We start from the raw sequence: 24,011 nt of genomic DNA on the forward strand, positions 1-24,011 counted from the left end.
TGGTCAGTTGTGGCCTTGCATGACCTTCTTCTGTACGTCATCATCAGAACTCATCAGGAACTAGACGATGCAGGTAGCAGGGAGCTTGTGGCCTTTCAGCATGGCTTCCAGAAACGTGGGTATCAGGGCCGGCTTTGGCTGCGGGGATGAGTTTCTGGGGGTGTGGATGGGGTCACTGTGTGTGTGTGTGTGTGTATTTTCCGTCCAGCGGCCGTGAGGCCGCTCAGGTCCCTTTGGGGCACAGGACGTGCTGGGCTAGTGGGTCTATCCTACGTTATCGATACAGGTTCTGGTGGGTCTCTCAGAGATTACCTCCAGGTGTCCCCTCATCTTCCCATCGCGAAAAGTAAACAAAACCACCATCCAGCATTTCATCGGCTCTAAGGCGCTCCAATTCGTGCTCGGTGCCCGTCAGCGGGTCGTTCAAGCGTGGCATCCAAGTGCCGTATTCTAATAGCCTCGAGAGAGGCTGTCAGCGGAGGCTGCGAGAGCAGCCTCAATTGATCCGGGCGGGCAAAGGGTGTTGCAGCACCCTCCGCCTGGACGGGTCACAGAGTGAGAAGTAACAAAAGAAAGAAAGGGAGCGATCACCATCCACCATCCGCCTAGTGGCGAGGACACGCCCATTCGAAGAACGAGCTTGCCTTCGCCAGCTTGACGAACTTGTCGAAGTCTCTGCCTATTGCACGATTGACTGCCGCAGCCGGTGAGGGGGCCAGCCTCATCCGATGTCGCGGCAGGATCTTTCGGCAATAGAAGAGATGACTTGGTTCTTTTCGTCGGCCACATGAGCATGTCAGCCGCGCGTCGTCGTGGTTGAATCTCTCGTGGTAGTCGGCAAAGTCTCCGTGACGAGACCGCGCCGCGAGCAGGTGGTGGAGCAGTGGTCGTGGGAGCTCTAGCTCTGGCGGGCAGCCGGTAGTAGGCTTGAGATGCAGTGGCTTGTACTGGTCGGGTGCAGAGGCGTCCCACCAGGCTTCAAAAGCGTCTCTGGACTGCTGCCGGGCAATCCTGCGCAAATGAGCGAGTGTTGGGAGTGCGTCTGCGGGTTCGGGCAAGGAGGTGGCCGCCTTCGCCAAGGCGTCCGCCTGCTCGTTGCCTGCAATGTTGGTGTGGCCGGGGATCCAGCGGACCTCTGTGGCGCCATGCGTCGTGGCCAGAGCCTGAAACTCGAGGAAGGCTTCCTGAGAAGAGTCCGCGGGCGTGCCTCTCAGGCAGTTTGCGACGGCGAGATTATCGAGGCACACAAAGATGCGTCGTGGGCTAGGGAGGTTCAGTGCAGCACGCAACCCCTCGAGGGCACCCTTGGCTTCTGCATCGAAAACCTCGGCTGGGCCAAGGCGACCGTTGCCACTCGTCAAGGTGAGTCCATTGCGATGAATCACATAACCGTACCCAGCGGCCTTCTCCGTGGAGAGGGATCCGTCTGAGTAGACGATGAGCGTCTCACGAGGGATAGACCGGAGCCATTCCAGGAAGTCTTTTGCAGACTCGTCTTTCGACGCGGTCTGTAGGGGCGTCGCGTGGTCGTCGAAGCGGCGGGGGAGGAGCAGTGGTCGTTTGCTACGAGGTAGCAGCTGATCGCTGCGTCTGAGTCTAGTCCGGAAAGCCTCGCGAGGCATCTGGTACTTCAGCTTGATTGACCTATGGATGGTCGGCGGCTTCGGCTGCAGTGTGCGTTTTGCCAGCGGGTGTGCCTCATCCACACGCTTAAGGCGGGCTGCGAAGCGCATCCGGCGAGTTTCGAGCAACTGGGCGATCGGCGGGATGCCACTCTCACGATGCAGTGCGGCGACAGGCGTCGTCCTCCAGACTGGCAGGACGGCACGCATAGAGTTGTGAAGCGACTTGTTCATCTTCCGCAGCAGCTGCTGGATTCTAGAGGAGCCCTCTTTCCTGGGCTGGCTCCAGCGAGGGCTGCTCAATCCAGGGTACCAGGCCTCGGCGCCGTGGAGCAGCACTGGCTCGACACAGGCTCGGACGGCTCTTTGTATAGCGCTTGGGAGGGGGCCGTGTTTGGTGTTTGCAAGTCCGCGGAGATGGTGCGCCACGGCCTGCGCCTTGGCAGTCCATTTCTCGACATGGGTCTTAAACGTCAGGGTGCTGTCAAGCCAGATACCTAGCCAGCGCATCGCCTTTTCCGGGCGTCTCACGCCCTCGTGGAAGATAGGCGGCGACACCCTGGGTTTGGTTCGGCAGAAGTGCATGACCTCGGTTTTTGCAGGGTCGAAGCTTACTCCGTTGGCGGCGCCCCATGTTACGAGCTCGCTGACATGGCGCGACGCCCTGTTGGCCGTCATCTCTAGCGAGTTTCCTACGCATAGGATACCGGTGTCGTCGGCATAGCCGAATCGACCCTTCGGATTGCCCAGGCGATAGATCGGCTCTGTATAGAGCAAGAAGAGGATGGGCGAGACGGGTGAACCCTGCGGCAGCCCGCACTGCAGTGGGGAACTGGGTGTGGTAATGTCCTGATATCGCACGCACGCTGAGCGGTCTGACATGAACGAGCCAGCCCATCGTGCGAGGTGATCGGGCCATCCCTGCTGGCGCAGACGGAGGATCAGTCTGTTGCGGAGGACGGTATCAAAAGCCCCCTGAATGTCCATTGTCACCAGTGTGGCGACCAGTCCGCGCGCGAATGCTTCTTCGATGTCGTGCACGAGAGCAGCCACGAGGTCGACAGCGGATCTCTTCGGTAGGGCTCCAGCTTGTTGCGGATGGAGCACACCATAGTGGATGGACGCCCACGCTAGACGGCGTGCGATGAGCCTCTCAAGACCCTTGCCTAGGCAGGAGAGCAGCGAGATTGGTCGCCAGGCGCGCGGTGTCGACAAATTCCGACGACCCGGCTTCGCTATCATGACCACTTCCGCCTCCCTGAATGGTTGCGGATGGTGGCCTAGTCGGAGGCAGCCCTCGTAGAGGCGACGGACATGTTCGCCGATGATATGCCAGGCGGCTTTGAGCATATTGACAGTGATGTTGTCGGAGCCGGGGGATGTGTTTCCCGTGCGGATGGTCGCGTCCTGCACCTCGGCCAGTGATAGATCCTGGGAGAATGGTATCGCTTTAGTCGGGGCGACTGGGACCCACGGGTCGGCAATGTCGTCTTCTGAGGTTCGCCTTTCCAGCGTGGCTCGTCGGAGGGCATTGGCTTTGTCGAGCTGCGTTTCGTGTACCACGCCATCCACCTCGAGGGGTGGTGGTTGGAAGGCACCTGGCGACTTCAACCATCGGACGGCTTTAAACACAGATGAACTGTCGTTGAAGCTGTCGATGAGATTGCGCCAGTATAGCCGTTTAGCTTGGCGGACAACCCTCTGGAAGTCCTTCTTGGCGAGCTGAACATCCCGACAAAATCCAAGGGGATAGACTCTTCTGATCGCGCGGTATTCCGCTGCGGCCAGGCGGCATTCCTCGGTCCACCATGGGGCGCTGCGCCCTTGCTTTCGAACGGGGCGACCGGCCACCTTCGCCGCCGCTTGGAGGAGGCGCACCAGGGCGGATGCAAGAGCATCAAGGTCGTCGGTGGTTGTCGTCGGGGCTGGGATATCCACTGACCCATACTGGACGAGATCTACGAACCGCTTGATCTCGTCTTCCGTCGTGACGCGGACTTTTCCGGGTGGTATTGGCGCTACGCCCACCTCCGGGAGCGCTATGCTGAGCGTGAAGTGGTCGGAACTAGTGGCCAGATGGTCCTCCACGACTGCCTCGGACAGTGGTACATTCGAGAAGGCAAGGTCTATGGTATTTCCATGCGGGTTTGTAGGCACGTCGGTCGGGTTGAGCAGGCTGAGACGAGACTCTGATGCCCAGTGAGCGATGTCGTCGCCCCGGCCATCGAGACGACCGGTCTGCCAGCTGTAGTGTTTAGCGTTGAAGTCTCCCGCGACCAAGCACCTGCTCGGCGGGCTCCAGGCGAGGAGTATGTCGAGAGCCCCGTCGAAATCAGGCTGTCGGTAGCAGTTGACTATCGTCGTATTGTTGATGGTGAGCCAGAGAATGTCACGAGTTGTCGCGGGACGTCGTTGGTCGGCCGTTAGGCCGGGGCGTCGCCGGACGTATGTCATGACTCTTGGGCGGGTAGTATTATTGGTCCAGCTATCGACTGGAGAAAAGGTATCATATGCTGGGTGAGTTTTGGTGAGACAGCAGCCATATTTAGCCTCTGTCCATGGCTCTTGCAGCAGGACAACGTCGTATTGCTCAGAGTCTGCAAGGGCGAGGGCGCAGTCGTGTGCTGGTGGGATCTTTCCCACGTTCGCTTGGAAGATTCGCAGATTCTTCTTGCCGTTTTGTGGAGCACGGGTATGCCTCGTCATGGGTCATGCGCGATGGGGTCGATGCGTCGCTTCTTAGAAGGAGAGGCAGGCCCGCTCGCTGGCCGAGGAGTCGTATCCACGATGATGTATGGTGGGGTTATAGTCATGGTTGGGCTGAGAGTCGAGGTCTCGCTCCCAGCTCTTGAAGTGTTGGCTTCAGGCTCGATTTGGCTGTCGTTGGGCTGGGGAGCGCTGGGGGGCGAGCTGCCGGGCATGCTGCCGGGCGTGCTGCCGGGCGTGCTACCGGGCGTGCTACCGGGCGTGCTACCAGAAGCAGAAGGGCTAGCGCGGTCGTTCGTCTCAGGAGCGCTCAATGGCGCCGGTCTGGGTGAGGGGTTCACGGTCTGAGGCGATCCTCCGTCCGGTTGGGAGAGCGCGTTCGCCTGAGCCTTGCCTTGCCTTAGCTGGGCCGATAGCTGGGCACCCATTTCTCGGACGCGGGTTTTCTCTTCCTTGGTCAATCGGCGGAAAGCGCCATGGGATCGTATGGGACGTGCCGGGCATTTCAGAAAATCTGCGGCATGCGGTCCGAGGCAGTTGCCGCACTGCTCCGGCGCTACGCAAGAGGAGTCGTCGTGTCCGGCCTTTCCGCATCGCTTGCATGTCGGTCGGCGGTCACAGCTATGTCGGGCGTGGAAATCCCAACATTTGTCGCATTGGCTGGGCACGGTCGGTTTGTCAATGTATCGGGCCAGTCTGCTGGAGCCAAATAGCCTCCAGGGTTTCTGGGTGGGCTCGAGGAAAGACACTATGAGCGTCTTGTTTGGAAGGTCATTTGAGTCGTGTCTGCTCGGGCGAATGCTGACGGGTGTCAGCCCGGTTTGGCAGGCAATTTCGTCCTTGACTGCTGTGTCGTAGTCGGCTTCATTGCCCTGCAGGTCGGTGAGTCTGCGAGGGCAACGGGATACGACGTAGGTGTACCATTTCTTGCTGACTTCGACGGATTTCGCGCCCAGGTCTTCCGCCCATTCGGACTGGCGCTGAACGATGAGATCTCTGGTGGTAGCGTCCGCGGTGCGAATAGCCCAGCCCGAGTTTACGGGAAAGGCTGCCGGAATTTGGTGGAGGTCGATGCCGGCTTTCGCGGCGATGTGGGTCCGGATCGCGTACGATTCGCAGTTCCTCGCCGGTGCTTCGGCGTCGAGTCGTACGAAGACCCGGAGGTCCTCTTTCGGTGGGGCGGGGATTGGTCGTCCCTGGAGACGTATGTCGGCTGTTTGTTGTGGTGCGGGCAGCGGGGCCTCAGCAATGGGAGTGGCGTGGACCCCAGGGGGCTGGCGAGGGCTGCGCCCAGCGACGACGCTGCTGTACGTCGGCGCCGTCGCGGGGGGCAGTATGGAGAGAGACTGGCGCCAAAAGTCGAGGAAGCTGGTGGCGAATTGGTTCGCGAAGGTGTGCTCAATCCCGGACGTGAATTGCTTCGCGGCCTGGTCAAATGATTCGCAGAATGCGTGGAAGACTGCTAATTTGGCGTTATAGGCATCCGTTTGCTCTTGGGCGACCCTGTTGGCGCCTTCGACGATGGAGACGGGCTCCAGAATGGGTTCCAGCGAAGGCCTGTACGACGCGTATGCGGGCTGTGCCCCTTCCGTAGCAGCAGAGTGGGAGAGTCGGAGTAAAGGCGAAGATGGCGTCCGGGCCGGTCGCCGGGGCGCCGGCGAGACACCGATCGGCCGGTCCACAACCGGAGAACTATTTCGGAGCTGGGCGGCACGGGCCCGGTCGGCGAGAGTTAGGGGGATATGATTGTCCAGATCGAAGGGATCTGAGCCGGCATGCGAGCCCATGGCAGTTGCCATGGCCGCTGCCAGAGCCAGCGCAGCGCGCGGCTCGAGGTGTTGGTGGTGCAGTTGTTAGTCAATTTGCTGTAAAATACGCTACTTTCTTAACAATTGCATGCCAAGAAAGTATGATGACAAAGGAAGGTGGTGGATGGGGTCACTGAAGTTCACCTTTTGGCCCATAGGGTACTATTTCTGCACCCCTCGACCGACCGGGCTGCAGGTGCCGTAGTCGACAAGATGACCACTTGGGGGTTGACCCGCCCTTTGCCCACATCAGGACAGAAGGCTAATTTCTGCTTTTCGGTGCCACTGGCGTTGCAAATGTCTCCAACTGGGCAATTGGCCCTTCGGACGCGGCGGCAGCATACCGCACAACATCTAGACATCCAGAATCAGGTCCTGCGAAGCCATAACGTCCTGCATAGAAGTGGACGCACCCACGTCACGACGAGAAGGTGACATGACCTGTAGCAGCCAACAACATGCAGAAGCTAGACGGCAGGAAACGATGGACGCGGCAGCACGAGATTCCACCAGACGATGTCGAGAAAGCGACTTTCAGCTGCGACGTAATACGTACCTGAAGAATGCGCCAAGGCCGCGTGTGCTACGGTGATCTGCTTGTCAAGCTTTACACAATGTCCGCTATTGCCATAGTCAACATTTAGACGGCACAAACCCCTGCGTCAGACAGTTGGCTCCACAGGGATCACAGCTGGCATCGTAGTAATTGATGAGAATTATCTTGAAGCGCTATCTGTAAGCGCACGACAGTGCGCTGCTCTTTATACACAAAGGAAAGATCCGGTTTGTGGTGCAGAGTCCCTGTAATTGAAGCTGGTGTTGCGATATATGCAGCCAGTGTTTGGGCTTTGACCTCAACGAAGTCAAAGCACAACGCATGCAGGCGCTCGACCTTAACACGCGGATTATAGCATTGGCTGCCGAGGACAAATATTCTGAGAGCAGATGTTGTGCAACTGGCTCTCTGTGCGACACCCTGCGACTGCGCCTCGGCACAGGCTCCACATCGGCGAGCGGCATGTCTGGGACCGGACGACGCCGTGAAGAAATTGGACGAACCAGCACCCCATGGCAGCTTGTTCGCGCCCCCGCATGGCAACGTTCGTCCGGATGTGGATGTCGATGGCCCAGGCGGACGATCCGGCCCCCACTTCGCCATGATCTGCACGGCAGAACTGGCCGTCACCATCCAGCCACGTACGGTAGCTGCCACACGCCACGCACGTATTGGACGAAGCCGTTTCCCCCTACTTCGCAATGATCTGCAAAGGCAAGTTCTGGGTGCCACTACGTAACAATATCGAGAAACCGACATCGACTGTAGCTGCCAATACGACGCAGAAGGATTGGTCGGCGCATGTCCCTGCCCTTGTATGTATGTGTTCCCTTCAACAGTGGTCTGCATGTCAGGCATCGGACGAAGCAGGTCTCCGCCGCCCATCCACTTATGTTCCATGGCCTTGGTCGACACGTCAGGGAGCTGAATTCTCTGTAATTTTGTTTTTGCATTCTCCGAACGATGAAAGCTTCGTATACCGAATATGACATTGGCCAGGCACTCAATGCGATCACCAAGGGCAAATCAGTCAGGACCGCCTCGTCGGAGTCGGGTGTCCCGAGGGCCACTCTTTACAACCGCGTGCACGGCCACGAATGTAGAAAGGATGCATTTTCTTCACTTCAGAGGCTTTCTCAGACGCAAGAGAATCGACTTACCGAGTGGATTCTCATCCAGGATGCTCTGGGGCTCCCTCCCACGCACTCGCAGATCAGGCAGTGCGCACAGCGCATGCTGGCCGTCAAAGGAGACCACGCACAGCTCGGAAAACACTGGATGCAAGCTTTTTTGGGACGCAATCCTGCAGTTCGGACGCAGAAGTGCCATCACAGAGATTCTGCGCGTGTCAATGGCGCGTCTACCGAGGTAATTCGGCCTTGGTTCAACAATTTCTTCCTTCCCGAGATTCAGGCCATTAAGCCCGAGAACAGGTACAACATGGATGAAGCAGGCATCATGGAAGGACTTGGGGAGAATGGACTGGTTGTCGGAAATGCTGAAAAACGATCTGTTCAAAAGAAAACGCCTGGTTCTCGCGTCTGGACGTCGTTCATCAAGTGCGTGTCCGCCACGGGCATCTTCTTGCCTCCTCTCGTCATTTTCAAGGGGACATCGGTCCAGCAACAATGGTTTCCACAAGATCTCAGTCTTTTTAGTGACTGGCAATTCACTGCGACGAAGAACGGCTGGACTTCAGACCAGACTGCGGTGGAATGGCTCGAGAAGATGTTCATCCCGAGGACCCAGCCATCCGACACTTCGGAGCGAAGACTGCTAGTATTGGACGGCCACGGGAGCCATGAGACAGTTGACTTCATGTATCTATGCTACCAGCATAAGATCCATCTTCTTTTTCTGCCTCCTCATACCTCTCATGTGTTGCAACCGCTGGATTTGTCCGTCTTCTCCCCTCTGAAGCACTACTACCGCAAACAGGTCGGATTTCTCAGCCTCTTGACCGATTCGAGCCCGATCGGCAAGCAAAACTTTCTTTCCTGCTATCAAAGAGCACGCGCGCAAGCGCTCACGGCTTCCAACATCAAGGGTGGCTGGAAAGCGACGGGTTTGTGGCCGGTGTCGGTGGCGAAACCACTTTTGAGACCTCTCCTGCTGGAGAACAGCAACAAACGGAAGAAGAATGAGAAAAACGCCCAGAATGCATTGAAAAGCCTTCACTACCTACGAATGGCAATCAGATGCATCGCAGATTGCGTGGTCGACTCCAAGGCGACCTCAAGATCTGAAGGTACAAGTGCTGTTCGAGTGCCTAAGCTACCAGCGGACACAGGAGACTCTACAATGGCGTGGTTGTCGCACACCATGCATGCTTGCGTCCCTTTTGGCAGACAAACACGGGCGTGCTGGACCGCGGTGCGGGGCTGCTACCCTCATATATATATAGGAGGTGGTGGCGGGTGCGGGTTGGACCGTTGGCTTGTCGGGTTTGCGGCTAGGTCAGAGGTACACAGCGAAAAGCATGAAATCCCACGAAAAACTGGCCACTGCATGAAGACGCAAGAAAATGGCACGGTCAAAAGGCGAACACCGTCGGTTTAAATATGACCGTGCCGATACTGATTGCCGATCCTCGTCAATAAGCTGGCTGATGAAATGACAGTCATGCTCGCACGGAGACTCTCCCCTGCCTCCCCCCAATTCAGTCTTGGCAAGAAGCATTGGAGCTAGAGATCGCGGACCTGGGTTCGATGCATGGGTTTGGTCGGTCGAAGAAAAACGAAGGATGGACTTAATTACCATTTCGCAAATGCCTTCAACTCGCAGCAGAAGTAGCCCTACATTTCTTGACCAAAAATATCAAACTGCCGTAAGGCTTTCTCGTATCTATAAATATTACCCATCAATGCCTTGTCCGTCCTGGGCAGGCGGATCTTGGCGAAGAGCATCATTGAGAAATTGACGCAAGGCGCTGTAGACAATTGAGAGTGCCTACTACACGATTAGCCTACAGTCAGGTAGTAATTAGATGAAGAAGACAAACTTGCCGCTGACGCCTTGAGCAAGGGTCACCTCTGCCTCGGACGACCCTCGGTGCTACGGTTCCCAAGGCTCACGGTCACGACACTATCGACCGTGCCGCACTTCTGCAGCTGGTTGGCCCACTTGAATACTTTCTCATCTTTGCTGCTGCCTCCTATGACCATAACGAAATCAACTAGGCTGTCGTCGCCTGCCGAATCCAGCTTGCCCCTGAGATCATCGAGGACCTTTTTGGCGGCGGTAGCCCTGTTGTAGTCGGTAGACTCTACAATAACAGATCCGTCCATGACGAGTGCATGGACATGCTGCGGTTCACACGCATCGTTTATCTGGCTGGCGCAGGCAGACGCCTGGCGGGACGCAGTCGCAGAGTCTTCAGCGCCACCGTAGTGGAACAGCAGGCTGCAATGCCGCTCCTCTATCTCGGTGCCCGGAGTTCGCTCCAGGAAGTAGGTCATAAGAGGCTTGACAGACGTCTTCCACTCCGCAATGTGAGCGCCGTCCGCCATCTTGACCCATTCATCAGAGCCGCGGTCACGGATAAAGCACCCATTCTCGGCAATAACCCCCACTTCTGGCACCGTCCGGAAGACGCTCTCGAGCTCCTCCGGCCTTCGCCCAGACATGACATAGACTATGTTATATTCGTCCAGGAGCAGGTCGTTGAGTACGGTGAGCGTCCGCTGCGGGCTTATGGGGATGGTCTGATTGGCAGGGCCCCAGCTCACAAGAGTTCCTTCGTAGTCGAGCAAAAACAGTTGACGGCTTGACTTGCCGTATATGTCTGAGACACTCTGTATCGACAGGCGCGGTACCGAGGTCTGATCCCGCTTATGTTGTTCCTCATATGCCTGGTCAATGCGGCTAAGGAGCTCATCGAACCAAAGTGACCCGGTGTGGCAGATCACGGCCTCGTATAGGTTCTCCCAGCGGCGCTTCTTTTCGCCTTGAGTCATCTCGAGCCCCAATTTGATGGCCTCGGCACACTGACGGTAGCTCCAGGGGTTTACAGACAGCTGATTACCATGGAATAGCGACGATGTGCCCGTAAACTCAGACAGTATGAGCGAGCCGTGCTTCCCGTGAGGACTCATCTTCCCGTCCTGACAGAAGATGTATTCGTGTGAGGTGAGGTCCATGCCCTCGCGCTGGCTAGTGACCATCAAGACGTCGGCGATAGTAAGCAACGCCAGATACTGCGCATAGTCAATATCCTGCTTCAAATAGACAACCGGCTGATACGCAAGGTTCGCCCGGGACGAGTTCACACGGGCTACAATGTCCGAGACTGCCGCATCAAGGCTCGTCTTTTCGCTGGGCGACAGGGCAACTTGGATGAGAACCACGTGTTCCCGCCAATCGGGGTACATGTCCAGGAACAACTCGTACGACAGCAACTTCTGGCGTACGCCTCGCACGAGGTCGAGTTTGTCTCGCGCGACAATAAGTTTCTTGCCCTCGTATCGCTTCTGCATTGTTGAAAGCCACTGCAGGACCTCCAGATTGCCGCGGTGTTTATCTAGGCTGATTGGGCCAATGCCAATGGCGAGGTTGACGACATCGACGAAGCGGTCCTCGACTTGGACACCCTCGGGAGTAGCTTCGATGGTGAGGAGGCAGCTGCAGGTCTGCAGGAAGTGGCGCGTGTATTCGTGGATCTGGAAGCCGACAAGGTTGGCCCCCAGCATACCTTTGAGCAGGTCCCTACGGGCCGCGAGGCAGCGGAAGACTTCAGATGACGGGAACGCGACGTGCAGAAAAAAACCGATCTTGGCGTCAGGGAGCCTCTTCCTCACCATGCTGGGGACGAGGAGCAAGTGATAGTCGTGAACCAAAACCACGTCGCCTCGCTTCCAGTTCTGTACAATCTTATCGGCGAAGTGTTGGTTCACGTTGACATAGTACTTCCACGAGTGATCCTCATAGGCTTTGCTCTTTGGGCCATCCGGAATCTGGTAGTGGAAGACGGGCCAGAGGATCTTCTTGCAAAATTGTATGTAGTGACCATCAAAGTCCTTGTCGGAGCAAAAGACGGTCAGCATGTCGTGCTCGGTTGCCAAGGTGTCCTCGATGTCCTGCTGCTGCTGTGTACCCTCCAGTGCTTCCGTGGGCATGCCAAGGGTGCCAACCCAGGTGTAATCATTTAGCTTGCCATCACGGGCGGCAGCATGGACGGCGCTGCACAGCCCACTGTTGCGCCGGTCGGAGTCCACGACGATCCATGACGACGTGAAGAAGCCTTCGTCGGTCCTGCCACTGCTCATCGGCGGCCCACGTTGAGCAGCATGGGGATCGGCAAGGTCAAACGCCTCCTGTCGCGTTCGGTGCTCAGACAGTTCGGCCGGCGGTGGAGGGCAAGCGCGGGAACGCGGCTGATTTACGCGGAAGACGTCAGGGAACAGGCCAGGCTCGATATTGACAGGCGTGTGTGGCGGCGTGACATTGGCTTGGGACGTGACGCTTCGCCGGGCTCGGGCAAGTGGAGCATCAGGAGGCTCCTCTGTTGGTACGAGGATCGCCTTTGGACAGCCAACCAGGGATTCGGTCAGCCGTTGTGGAGGCGTACTAGGGAGATTGAAATGTATCGTCTTCGGGAGAAAGCTGCAAAGTGTCACGAGTTAGTGGATAAGACTGCGCGGCACAGTCACCCCTGGTAGTACCTGGAGCTGACTCACAGTGAGCAGACAAAGACCGTCATAGTGAGCTGCGAAATTCACGGATAGGAGAAATTGCGCTCAAACAAAAAGATCCTGCAGTTAGATGGCTGGGTCAGAGCTGGAGGGTGATAGATCTGCTCGTCTCTGTCTGGCAGCGTTGGATAGTGGATATGTAGGTGGAGGTTATCCGGCACATAAGGGGAAATTGCTGGCGCTGGTGGGGTATGACGCTGATGGGGTGTGAAGGGTTGAGCAAGGTTGGGTATGCTTCTCCTGTCGTCGTAGGAGTATGACGTGATGTGCCTATGCTATGTAATCTGCAGTGAGATCAGAGGAGATCCGGGAATCTGTAGTTGACGTTCGGTTGAGGCTGCTAATGGAACTTGTTGTCGAAGGCAGCGGCAATGGCAGAACTGTGTTTTGTCTCAGTACCGATCTTCGATCTTGGGGTTGCTGACCAAGATGGCGGCTGCTTCGGCTCAGGTCCAGGAAAATTGCTTGACAGTTTTGCAAACATGGGAAGGAGGTCAATGCATATGGGATGATAGATTGGACCAGACGGGCGATATGTGGCGAGTTCTGATAGCGGACTAATTCTTACCAGTGAAAAGACCGCCTTGAACAGAAATAGCCCGACTAATTAGGGGCAGGCAAGCGACACTGATCAAATGTGTATGTGGGACCCCGCCGAGCGCGCCGTAAACCACTGACGTCACAAGCTCTTCGGCCACTGGTAGATTGGCCCCGGCTTGCTCCATTGTGCGCTACAGAGCGCAACATGTGGTGGATATTAACTAATCCACGTCTGTAAACGCAGAGCAACAAATCGTCACCAAGCGTCTTTCATCAAACGTCGTTGTGCTGGACCGGGCCGACCAGGGGGCAGACACCTCTTCTGCAGGCGCATCGAACCATGGGACGAGTCGCCGACGCCCATGTCAAAGCTTTCCCGGAGCGGGTTTAAATATCGTACATCTCGGCTAAGCGCGACGGACAAAAGGCGGGAACTGTCGAGTGGCTTGTTTTTCACCGGTGTGGGTACAGGAGCAATCCCCACGACCAGGAGAAAACAGGAAAAAGACAAGAAAACAGAGGCATTGGAAGCACAAAGCGTCGTACGGTACTGTGCCGTATATTACGGGTCAACGTGATGCTGTTAAGGAACCTGTCGCCAACGGATGTCCAGCTTTCTCATTATCGCCACTGCTTCTGGTATAAGAAGGGAACTTCATTCAGTACGTGGCGGAAATCGCTCGATTCATTTCTAAAGCTGTCAACATCACGTCGCCCTTTCACACCAAGCAGGCAGTACAGTTTAATATTGCACGTCAAATCCCTGATCGTAGCACGATTGTTTCATCTACAAAACAACTCACTCATTCATTCGCACAAACAGCTCAATTGGAGCCAACCACAGCTTGCAGTCACTTATACCAAGTTGGAACTCAATTCAATAGCAGTTAGAAATGCAAGTGTCTTTCGTCGTTGCCCGATTCACAGGGGATCTTCTTCCCGATCGTTCTGCAGCTATCCAATGGATCGTGGCGTGCGACAGAGAACCAGACTTATGTCGCATACCATCTGCACTCAGAATAGTTCTCCGAGGTACGTAGGCAACTTTTGGCAAGCTCTACTGCGGCATCTCGCGTTCTTCCCGTTGTTCAACAGATTTATGTCGCCCCGACGAATTTCCTCCAGCTGGTCAATCAACCGTCCCGTCGACAGCATCAGCCCTTAGAGCTGCCACCCCAGAACTTGTGGTCCACTTTCTCTTTCTTTCTTGGGCCCTGCTTCGTGGGAAAGGAGCGGTTATGTTCGTCCACTTCGTCCCTCTGCCCCTCCGTGAGTTGACTTCCCGGACCTGAGCCCAAGCCCGAGATGTTCGAGTTGTAAACCTTGGGCTTAGCTCGGGCGTTGGGCGAGGAGCTGTCACCACCGCCAGTGGCGTCGGTGTCTGTCTTAGCTGTTGTGAGATCCCTAATGCCACGGGAGGATAGAAGGGGCGATGAAGTCGTAATGGAGCGGCAGCGGAGGCTGGGGGTCGTGGCGCGGAGAACATTGCTTGCTGTGGAACGCATCATGGGTTGGAGTGCGCGTGTCTGTAGGTCACCTCTGGCCCAGGTATGTTCCTTACTTGTCCCAGCTCTCGGCATATGTTGGGTTCAACGAGACCGTGCTTCGATCGTGCTCTGACGAAAGGGGGGTTGGGGTGCAGGGGCGTTTTCCTATTTTCTTGGCGTTTGCGGCCAATTATGCGCTTTGTTTCCCGCTCTTGTGTGGCGACAATTCAGGATTGACAGTGACGTCATCGATCTGTGGCCTGCATGTGTGGCGGCCCTGCGGCCCCAGCCCAGACTGGAAGATGTTGTTCAGCAGCGCCCCCCATTTCAGAGATGAGAGCGGCTGTGAGCCAGTTGCCAGTTGCTGGAAGACCAATGGGCTGCCGTCTTGATCCCAGGGAGTTGAAGGGAATCACGGCAACAGTTCGCCCGTGGTATCGCTGGTTGTCCGTGTCCAGGCCTGTAGATCCATCCGCGGGGGTCAAATGTGGCCCACCATGCTATCAGCGACAGCGCCAACGCCCATACCAACTTGTTATCCCGCCAATGAGCAGACAGAGTTACGGCGGTTACCTCATCGCCTAACGACCACGCGGCCCCTTGCTCTTCATGTCTGTCCGTCGACTCTCTCGATGCCGACGGCCTCTCTGAAGTGCCCCTTCCACGCCTGCCATGTCGACCAACTTCCGGGACCGTGTCATCGGGGAGGTCCAAAAGGCCATCGCGGCGGACCACGCCAAGGAGTACGAAAAGGCGTTCGGCCTTTACATGTCGTCGATGGAGCTCTGGATCAAGGCGCTCAGGTGGGAGAAGAACAAGGGGCTCAAGGTGGCGATGCAGTACAAGATGGTGACATACTTGGACCGGGCCGAGAAGCTCAAAAAGTTTCTGGCAATCGAGGAGGATAACTCTAACGGCGTCAAGGCACTATCGGGCGTTCACGGGACGAGCACGGGTAAGACGGAGGGTGCACCCGAGGACCACGACGGCAAGCAGCTGCGCAACGCGCTATCGGGGGCAGTCCTGCAAGAGAGGCCCAATGTGCGGTGGGAAGACATTGCCGGACTTGAGGGCGCCAAGCAGACCCTCAAGGAGGCTGTGGTGCTGCCCATCAAGTTCCCGAGCCTCTTCCAGGGAAAGCGGCAGGCGTGGAAAGGCATCCTTCTGTACGGGCCGCCGGGCACGGGCAAAAGCTACCTGGCCAAAGCGGTGGCTACCGAGGCTAATAGCACATTTTTCAGCATCAGCAGCTCGGACCTGGTGAGCAAGTGGATGGGCGAGAGTGAACGGTTTGCATTGCCGGCTCTGGCGTTTGGCTACGGGTTGAATTATCGCTGATCGAGTAGACTTGTCAAAGCGCTCTTCGCCATGGCACGCGAGAATAAGCCCTCGGTCATCTTTATCGACGAAATCGACGCGCTGTGCGGCCCGCGCGGTGAGGGCGAGTCCGAGGCGTCGCGGCGCATCAAGACTGAAATCATGGTGCAGATGGACGGCGTGGGCAATGACAGCAAGGGCATCCTGGTGCTGGGCGCGACCAACATCCCGTGGCAGCTGGACGCGGCCATCCGGCGGCGGTTCCAGCGGCGCGTGCACATCGGCCTGCCCGACCCCAACGGACGCGCGCAAATATTCAAGCTGGCCGTCGGCGACACGGACACGGTGCTGCAGGCGGACGACTGCAACGCGTTGGCAACCAAATCGGACGGCTTCTCAGGCAGCGACATTGCCAACGTGGTGCAGCACGCGCTGATGCGGCCGGTGCGCAAAATTCTGCAGGCAACGCACTACAAGCCGGTGAGTACCGCCGTTCCGGCGAGTACCGCCGGTCCCGCGATCCTGGCGCGCGAGCTCGGCGAGGGGCCGCAGTCGCTAACTATTGCAGGTCATGAGAGACGGCAGGCGGATGCTGACGCCGTGCTCGCCCGGCGACCCCGAGCAAATTGAGATAACGTACGACGATGTCAACTCGGACGAGATGCTGGCGCCCGACGTGTCGCTCAAGGACTTTGAGGTGGCGTTGGAGGACTCGCACCCGACGGTGTCCAAGGGGGACGTTGAGAAGCAGGTCCGCTGGACAAACGAGTTTGGCAGCGAGGGGGCGTAGTCACTGACACTGCACCCGGAGTATGGCTTTGGCTTCGCGTCTGCGCGGGGTGTGTAGGAGTGACTGCTTGTGTTGCGTCGTGGCTGGCTTGCCATGACGCGACGAGAGATGTCCCCGCACTCAGACCCAATTTCACACAACGGCGGACTCACAAAATGCAGTGTATCAAAATATGACGAAACTGAGTTGAAGCATGACGGATGTCTTGTAGTGACGAGTTCTACATACGCCGTGTTGGAACCGCGTCACCGCATACGTCCATCTCGAATAACAATAGCGTCTTCACTCAACGCATCAACGCGGCCAATAGCCTCTACTTGAGTGGCACGTCTCCGCTTCCTGTAGCGACCACCAAGGTTCAATCGCCATGCCATACAGGGTCGCTATATGCGACATCGCAAGCCTACGACATGAGTGCTTCCCGCGGCGGCTTGACCGAGCCTATGTACCTCTGACACCCTGGACTCGATCTGCTTGGGTCGGCGGGTATTCCAATACGCGCTTCAATGGACAAGCCGCTTTCACTGAGCATTGGTGCATGTGATCCGTTTGAGCGCACTGAAAGCGAAAGACGATGTCCGACAGGACACACGTAGTGAAGAGCTCCATGGAGGGCCAAAGCTCATAACGTCTTAGAATGGTAATGCATTCTGCCAACTTGTCTTCGCTGGTGCAGGGCGTGGTAACCAATGTTACACTTTTACACGGGCGACACTGCTTCGCCGTATCGAGATGGACTCTGCCACATTGATTAAGATGTGTGCAACAATCTTGTCATATCTCACCCGTGCCTAGAAGCGGTCCGTAGCGTTCCAACACACGCCTCAAAACCTCGTCTCGGTCTTTGTTTTGCGATAAACCCCGGAAGACTGGGCGGTAATGCACATTGTCCTGGGCTATGATCAGATCACGGACGATTGCGGTCGCATTGTTGACTGTGGTCCTCCACGCCCCATCTGCCGACGGACACGTCCCCGTCCATAAAAGAACCCAAATACCTTTGGACGAGTTCCTTGCATATCCCACTTCGCTACCAAGCCCAATACGACATATTTGTATTTGATCTCGTCGGGTATTGATTGACTCCGCTTCACGTTCGACCGTCGTCGCTGTCGGCAAATACTGTCCGAGGTGAAAGGCTCGCTTGCTTGGCAGGGCTGACGACCGATCTCTGCGTGCGACCTGGGGTCATTCGTTGCTCCAAGCGCCTTACCGACAGGTGCGCAGGCTATGATGCCCAAATATCTCTCTCGCCGTCGGCTTCCAACATATTATCGAGACGGGTACTGTATGCGACGCAGCCAACTGGAGCAATTCGGTGCCGCTTTCGCAGATCTTCCGGCACTACATGGGAAGGTGAGTCAATCTCTGCGAACACTTTTGCACCGCACGCTGCTTGCGTACAGGTTCGACACCCACCCGCCAATGTAGGAGAGACACGGAGTAACCCATTAGCTGCTTGTGCCGGTGCTTGTCTGCTCGTCCTTGGTCTCCTCTGGTACCGGCGGGGGCTGAATGAGCACCTAGGTGAACTTGGTTCTTCTGAGCTGTAAAGACCTTAGTCTAGGTGGCAGTCGAGGTCCCTCAAGAAGCGTAATTCGCTCCAATGCCGGCTCATTTGCGACATATTGCGCCAAATTAGGGCCGCAGCCAGAGCCATGGCAACAAGCAAGTAGGATATGCTTGCACTGTGGGCTGTCCACGAAAAACCTCAAGCTCTCTGGGAACTATTAGATCCGAAATGGAAAGCCGTGAAAGTTACCGTATCTGGAGGAGGAATTACCATGAATCTTGCAGTCGATGCATTGCTGTCCACCTCCAATATCCACAAAGTCAAAAAAAGCGTGGCGGCTACTAAACTCCGCGGCAAATTCCCTCACCTGGGCCTCCTCGCGCATCCTACCGCCCCGTACAAGAGCGGCTGCCAGGCGGGAAAAGTTCGCGAAGGCTTTGACGAAGATATCGAGGTCATTCGCGCCACTATCAAGCGTCCGTACAAACCGCCGCAGGTCGCCAAATAGCTCGTCGGCAGCATCAGTGGCTCCCTTCGCACTTCTCGTGGTGTATTTGTCCTGGAACTGAGTGCGGAGGTCAGCGTCAAGCCCGATTTGCGGGGATGCCGGCAAGGATCCTTACGGCATAGCCATCCACATTAGCATCAATGAGCAGAACCACAAAGGGACGCTTGTTTCCCAGGCTATCTTCTGCCCCACTGACGAGCGTTTCATGCTGAAGCCTTCTTCTCGTCTCTTGTTCATTTTGCAGATCCAATTCCCTTTTTTGTAGGGCCCCCTTTGTATTTTCCTGCTCGTTCAGAAGCTCCTGTTGCAAACATCGATGAGTAGCTTTTCTGGCGGCCAAGCTTTGGGCTGGCCTTTACTCACTTCCACCAGGCGTGCCCTTTTGTTGTCCACATCTTGAAGGTCCGCAAACCGAAGACGGTACGATTCAGGTGCCGCCATCCCGGCTAGAACGATGTAAACACTTGTTGCCTTGAAAGTGTGGAGCTGTTTTACTCGTGGGCTCGGAGACACAGAAGCGGGGTAGAGCTTATCAATCACATGACGTACGGAAGTCTCAGCTTCGGTGAAGATTGACCGGAATTTTTATTCGGTAGTAAGCCGCTCATTAACCGCAGCCATTTGGACGGGTAGATGCGCGAACAGCCGAGTCACCGCTGGCTGAGGGAAGGTGCGGGGCACCCACGTGATGAGATCACATTGCAATGTGCATAAGAGCTGTTGGCTCGTGACTTTTTTTGCCGGGAGCAAACTTCCTCCTCTAAACATCTTGTTTTCAAAGTGGTCGGTGACGAATTTTACGAGACTGATCATTTGGCGTTGCCAATTCCCTACTCCCAAATCTTGGACCCGGGGGCCATACTGCGAGGCATCCTTGGAACACTGTTCCATCCTTGCACTCTGGACACAGACACACGGCGTTTTTCGACGAGATCGAATCAGGCTTTGGGTGAAGCATCGTGCTGAAACCCAAACGGTCATTCAACCGGGGAGGTTGTCATCTACTACCATTGCGAGTGGCCGACGAGCAGACATACAAAGAATCGAAACCTGTGTTTCGCAAACGCGATGGCGGATCCCGTTCCGCCTAAGGCATGGTCGACGAAGGCGCGCGAAGCCCGTGATGCTACCCTTTCTGCGGAGCTAAGGTCGGATACCGACCTCTACAGTTGCTTGCACACGCGGATCCTTCGGACCGATCGAGTGCCTACATTCACTGTGGGCCAGGTTTGGGCCCTGGACAGACTATGTGTAGAGGCGACGTCCTCGTACCATGTGGTGGTATATTTGTTCTTTGGGTGTGTCGAGGACATAAATGCTTGTTGGGAACAGCTTCGGGACTCTTTAGCTGTGAACGCGACGGCGTATCACGCCACTCCCAATGATGGGAATCCTTACATCACATTGTTCTTCAACGCAGTGTCTCCTTTGGTAGGGCCAATGACATTCGGTGAAGCGCAACGGGCTGTACAGCATTACCTGGGTTGGTGTTCCAACCGGGTCGGCGACAACCTCTTTGGGAGCAGCCCTGAGCCGAAATTCATCACGGTTGAGCTCGTGGAGCAATCGTGTTTGCGTGAATGGTTGGACCACAGACACTCTGCGATCTCAGCATGTGAGAAAAAGGGGTTTTTCCTAGGCTCGGGGTTTCGGTGTAAGACTCCGTGTACGTCTGTCCTGGGATGGAAGGCTGAAAAGCAGCTATAGTGTGAACGGCCGGGAAAGAGAGCGGGCCGTAGAAATGTATAGATTATACGACATGTAGTAGACAAATGTACTTGACTATCGACAGAGACCAGAAAAGTGAAGCGAAGGCCACCAAAGAGAGTGGGCTGTTGTTGAAACAATTCAATGTGAATGATCACCGCCGGAGGCCCCCACTGCGCATTACGGATAGCTACCGGCAGGGTTGCTACACAGTGAGGGCCGTCGAGACCAGAAGTTGTGTTGTTCAAATGTCCCTTAACACCAAGAGGGAACGTCGTAGACGTGACCGGGCACGTGACTGAGAGAGAGAACCATAATGAACAGAGTGAATGATATGGATAAAACACGTCAAGTGGAATAAATCGGTAGCGAGCAGGGCGAGTGTTTTCGAAGCCGGTAGGAGTCCGAAGGACGACACCCGAAGGGGTTTGAGAGCCTTATACAACGAGTCCCGGGTAGAAAGCTGACACTCGCGTGCTTTCGTCTACAGTACTGCCGACCACTTTAGGTGGGCACTCGGCTGCTCGACGACAGAGGGCGGAGTCAACGCAAAGGAGCAGAATGCGGCAACGCAAGGTTGAACATAGAACCCCAAGGTTATTCTGGAGCATCACGTAATCCTTCGTCAGATTCTGGCTTTGTGTGACGTATGATACACCATACCCTCGCACGGGCGTCTAGCTCTGCCAGTATCAAGCAGGCTGCAACAGAAGGAGGTTCAGAGGTTCTGAGCGCCATGAAAATGGAGAGAGGCATCACAGTGTCCAGAGCCGGGTGCTAAAGCGGTAGCGAAGCTGGATTTGGCTGCGTGGCTGCGCGTGGAAATTGAGAAAATTGGTGTGTAGCGAAGTTGTGTGCTCACAAAAGATGGTGTGCTTCCTCAGAAGTGGGTGTTGCCAGGGGGCGACAGGGTGTCGCCAGAAACGGGTGTCGCCAGTTGTTGGATCCGCGACGGGAATTATGAACGCGCACACGACATTAATGAAGGCATCCAGATCATCTTCGTCATCAAGACTGAGGTTATTATTGGTGTCCTCTTGAGTTGCTTGAGGATTGTGTATCTCTCCTCCTCGGGTTCTGTTTTGTGCGGAAATGGCGGTCTGGCCAGCATGATCCCGCATATTGCATATGCACCGCGCGACGATGCTGTCCATACGTGTACCCCAAGCATTTTCATCAGGCCACTCCTTTCCTCCGTTTTCAACAAACTGGGGGGGTGTGTTAGATGGGCGCGCTAGCTGTATGCATGAGCGCGAGTTGTTGGATATAACGATATGCTGTGGCTGGTGGCTGGGGCGTAGGGTAGAGCATCGACAGGGGATCGGTCCCTTGTGGGGACCTCCAAAGCCTTGAGGAACGGTCTGGAGTTGGGCACGAAAGAATCGGTTGCAGCAGTAGGCATTGATGCGATAGTAATGTTATCGCATTGGGTCGGTTGGCATGATCCAGATGGTCGGGACTCAGGCCGGTCACTTTAGTAAGTACAGCTTGCTACTACGGCTAACCATGGGGATTCTTGCATTTATCGGAGTGGCTACGAACTAACTCACTCTCTGCGGTCGGGTAGACTCATACGCCTTTATCGTGTCTACCGCCAGGTTCTGGAGTCTTCGCATGCCATCAATCATGGGCGCATCCAAAGTATTTCCAATGAAATCCTGAGGTCGCACTGGGCCAAGAAGTTTGATACCTCGAAGTGTAGTGCACCTTGACAGTTGCACATAGAGGCTTGTGAAATCGCACTTGGAGGGTTCACCATTGATCACGCGATTGCCGCGCAGCTCCAAGAGCACCTCCACGAACGTCTTGCCTTGTGCTTTGTAGTCGGTGAGGACGAAAGCTGGGGCAACAGGTAAACCGCGGCGCGTGCATTTCGCTCTCAAGAATTGGAAATGCGGGTCACTCGGGCTGAGCGTATGGGATATTGGTCGAATCAGTAGTGTTCCGGCGGGAAGGGATGGTATAGCGAATGCTTCGGTGTCTTTGGATTGCAGCAGGATGCCTAGCGGGGGTCCGAAATGGATGGTAACATCGTGAGCCAAGTAGTGTCCTGGGTGGTTAGGATCGAGTATGACATCCATGGTAGTGAACTCTGCACCATTGACAACCTTCAAACCGGTGTAGATGTTCTTATTTACAACCACAGGCATGCCTTGGGCGTAGAAAAAGACCCCGGGTACCTTACAAGCGGAGTCGTCGCCTTGTCCGATGGTTCGTGCAATCACATTCTGAGGCGGTAGGCCGCTTCTCCAAGTGTGAGTTGAGACAAAAATCGAAATATGTCGCCTGTGAAAGCGCGCCCAGCCCACAACAGCTTCCATGTTGAGGGCCCACCGAGTGCGATTTAGCGGCGTGATTGCACGCAAGCCGCTGTGGAAGGTGATTTGAGAACGATCTACAATGTTGGCGTTGAGCGAGTCCAGATCTCGTTGTGTCTGCAATCCGTTACGGACGCGATCTAGAAGCGCGCGGAATTGGGGATCATCCCGTGCCCGTACTTGTTCTTCGAGGAGGACAATAGTTTTGAACTTGTGCCAAAGTGCACACCCACTGTGGTGAGAAATGGACGACTGCCGGACAGAGGCGTGGGCTTGATCCAATGAAATGTTGAGTAGGAGGCTTAGCTCCCGAACCGGGGTGAACTGGTAAAAATCCCCCATGAGTAACACGACAGGGATGCCTCCAAAGGGTTTGTCTGAACAGTCTCGGAGCGCCTGAAGATGGCAATGGACGGCGTGCAGAGAAGCTCCTCCAAGCATGCTGATCTCGTCAATGACGAGGACGAGTTTTTGTTTCCATGCCCATTTCTTTGCTTCGGGAAAAGGCGGAGGTCCGTTGTTTGAAGCGCGGTGCGTGTCCAACCCACAGGCGGAATGAATCGTCGTACCGCCAACATGGGCCGCTGAACTGCCAGATGTGCCGGTTATCTGTAGAAGATGTGATTGGCCTCTCGCCGTGAAGACGTCCTTTAAAGCGTCGATGATCCTGGACTTTCCTGTACCGCCCGGGCCACCGACATATTGAAGGTGTTGGCCAGTCGTGTCCTGACTGACCGTGTACCTGTCCAAAAAGGCGCAAACAAGCTGCAGGGCCATGGCCTGCAAGTGATTCATGGCAAAGACGGCTGCAGCGGCGTCTCCTAGTGTCGTAAAGGTTCTGGTAGGCCCGACATTGACCAGCATCCGAGGCGCTTGGACATGGAGGCCACCACGCTCGTCCGAGGTGATAATCTCTGCAGTACCGTTCCCAGCTAGCATGTCGGTGTCGGTGTTGATCGTAGCCAGTGAGTCGTTAGAAGCGCTTGCCACGTCATCTAGCATCCGATGGTACAGTAGACTTTGTGCTTTGGCCGCTGCTTGAACATCATTTGCAGACAACACGGGAAGGCGTTTTATGTTCTTGTTGAGCCGGTACAACCCGCTCTCGTGTTGAACGAGAGATAGCTCTTCTTCTGCTGGGTTCTCCTCGCAGACGTCACGTATCAGGTTTTGAAGGATAGGAGAGTTGGTCGCAGTGTCAGTACCCACTGCCGCATCGCGCAGGATATGGACCAGTGCGGCGTAGGTTTGACGGTGCTGAGCTGTCGATGGAATGTCTTCGCCGCAGGGATCATTGTCAAGCAGAAAGTCGACGTCGATGGAATCGTCGCCCTCAGATTGGCTGGCCCACAGCTTTGCATCCCTACGCGCGTCCTCGGCAGACTTCCTCAAAAGGGAAATGTTGGAGACGTGAAAACGGAGACGTGGAGATAGTTGTGTTTCATGGCT

At 56.0% G+C, this 24,011-nt stretch overlaps 2 protein-coding genes across 2 annotated transcripts; one reads left to right on the plus strand and one right to left on the minus strand.

Annotated features, from left to right (window-relative positions):
* Positions 1–9,718: 9,718 nt before the first annotated feature.
* Positions 9,719–11,956, minus strand: PLICBS_006536 (uncharacterized protein; the record flags this gene model as incomplete). The annotated part of the gene is made up of 1 exon (XM_065600962.1): positions 9,719–11,956. The coding sequence occupies one exon, from the start codon at positions 11,954–11,956 to the stop codon at positions 9,719–9,721; it is 2,238 nt and encodes a 745-aa protein (XP_065457034.1).
* Positions 11,957–15,081: 3,125 nt separating this feature from the next.
* Positions 15,082–16,516, plus strand: PLICBS_006537 (vacuolar protein sorting-associated protein 4; the record flags this gene model as incomplete). Its single annotated transcript, XM_065600963.1, has 3 exons — positions 15,082–15,698; positions 15,756–16,206; positions 16,295–16,516. The coding sequence occupies 3 exons, from the start codon at positions 15,082–15,084 to the stop codon at positions 16,514–16,516; spliced, it is 1,290 nt and encodes a 429-aa protein (XP_065457035.1).
* Positions 16,517–24,011: the final 7,495 nt, after the last annotated feature.

Source organism: Purpureocillium lilacinum, assembly GCF_023168085.1.
Source record: "Purpureocillium lilacinum CBS 284.36 DNA, scaffold_4, whole genome shotgun sequence".
In the NCBI taxonomy this organism is placed as follows: Eukaryota; Fungi; Ascomycota; class Sordariomycetes; order Hypocreales; family Ophiocordycipitaceae; genus Purpureocillium; species Purpureocillium lilacinum.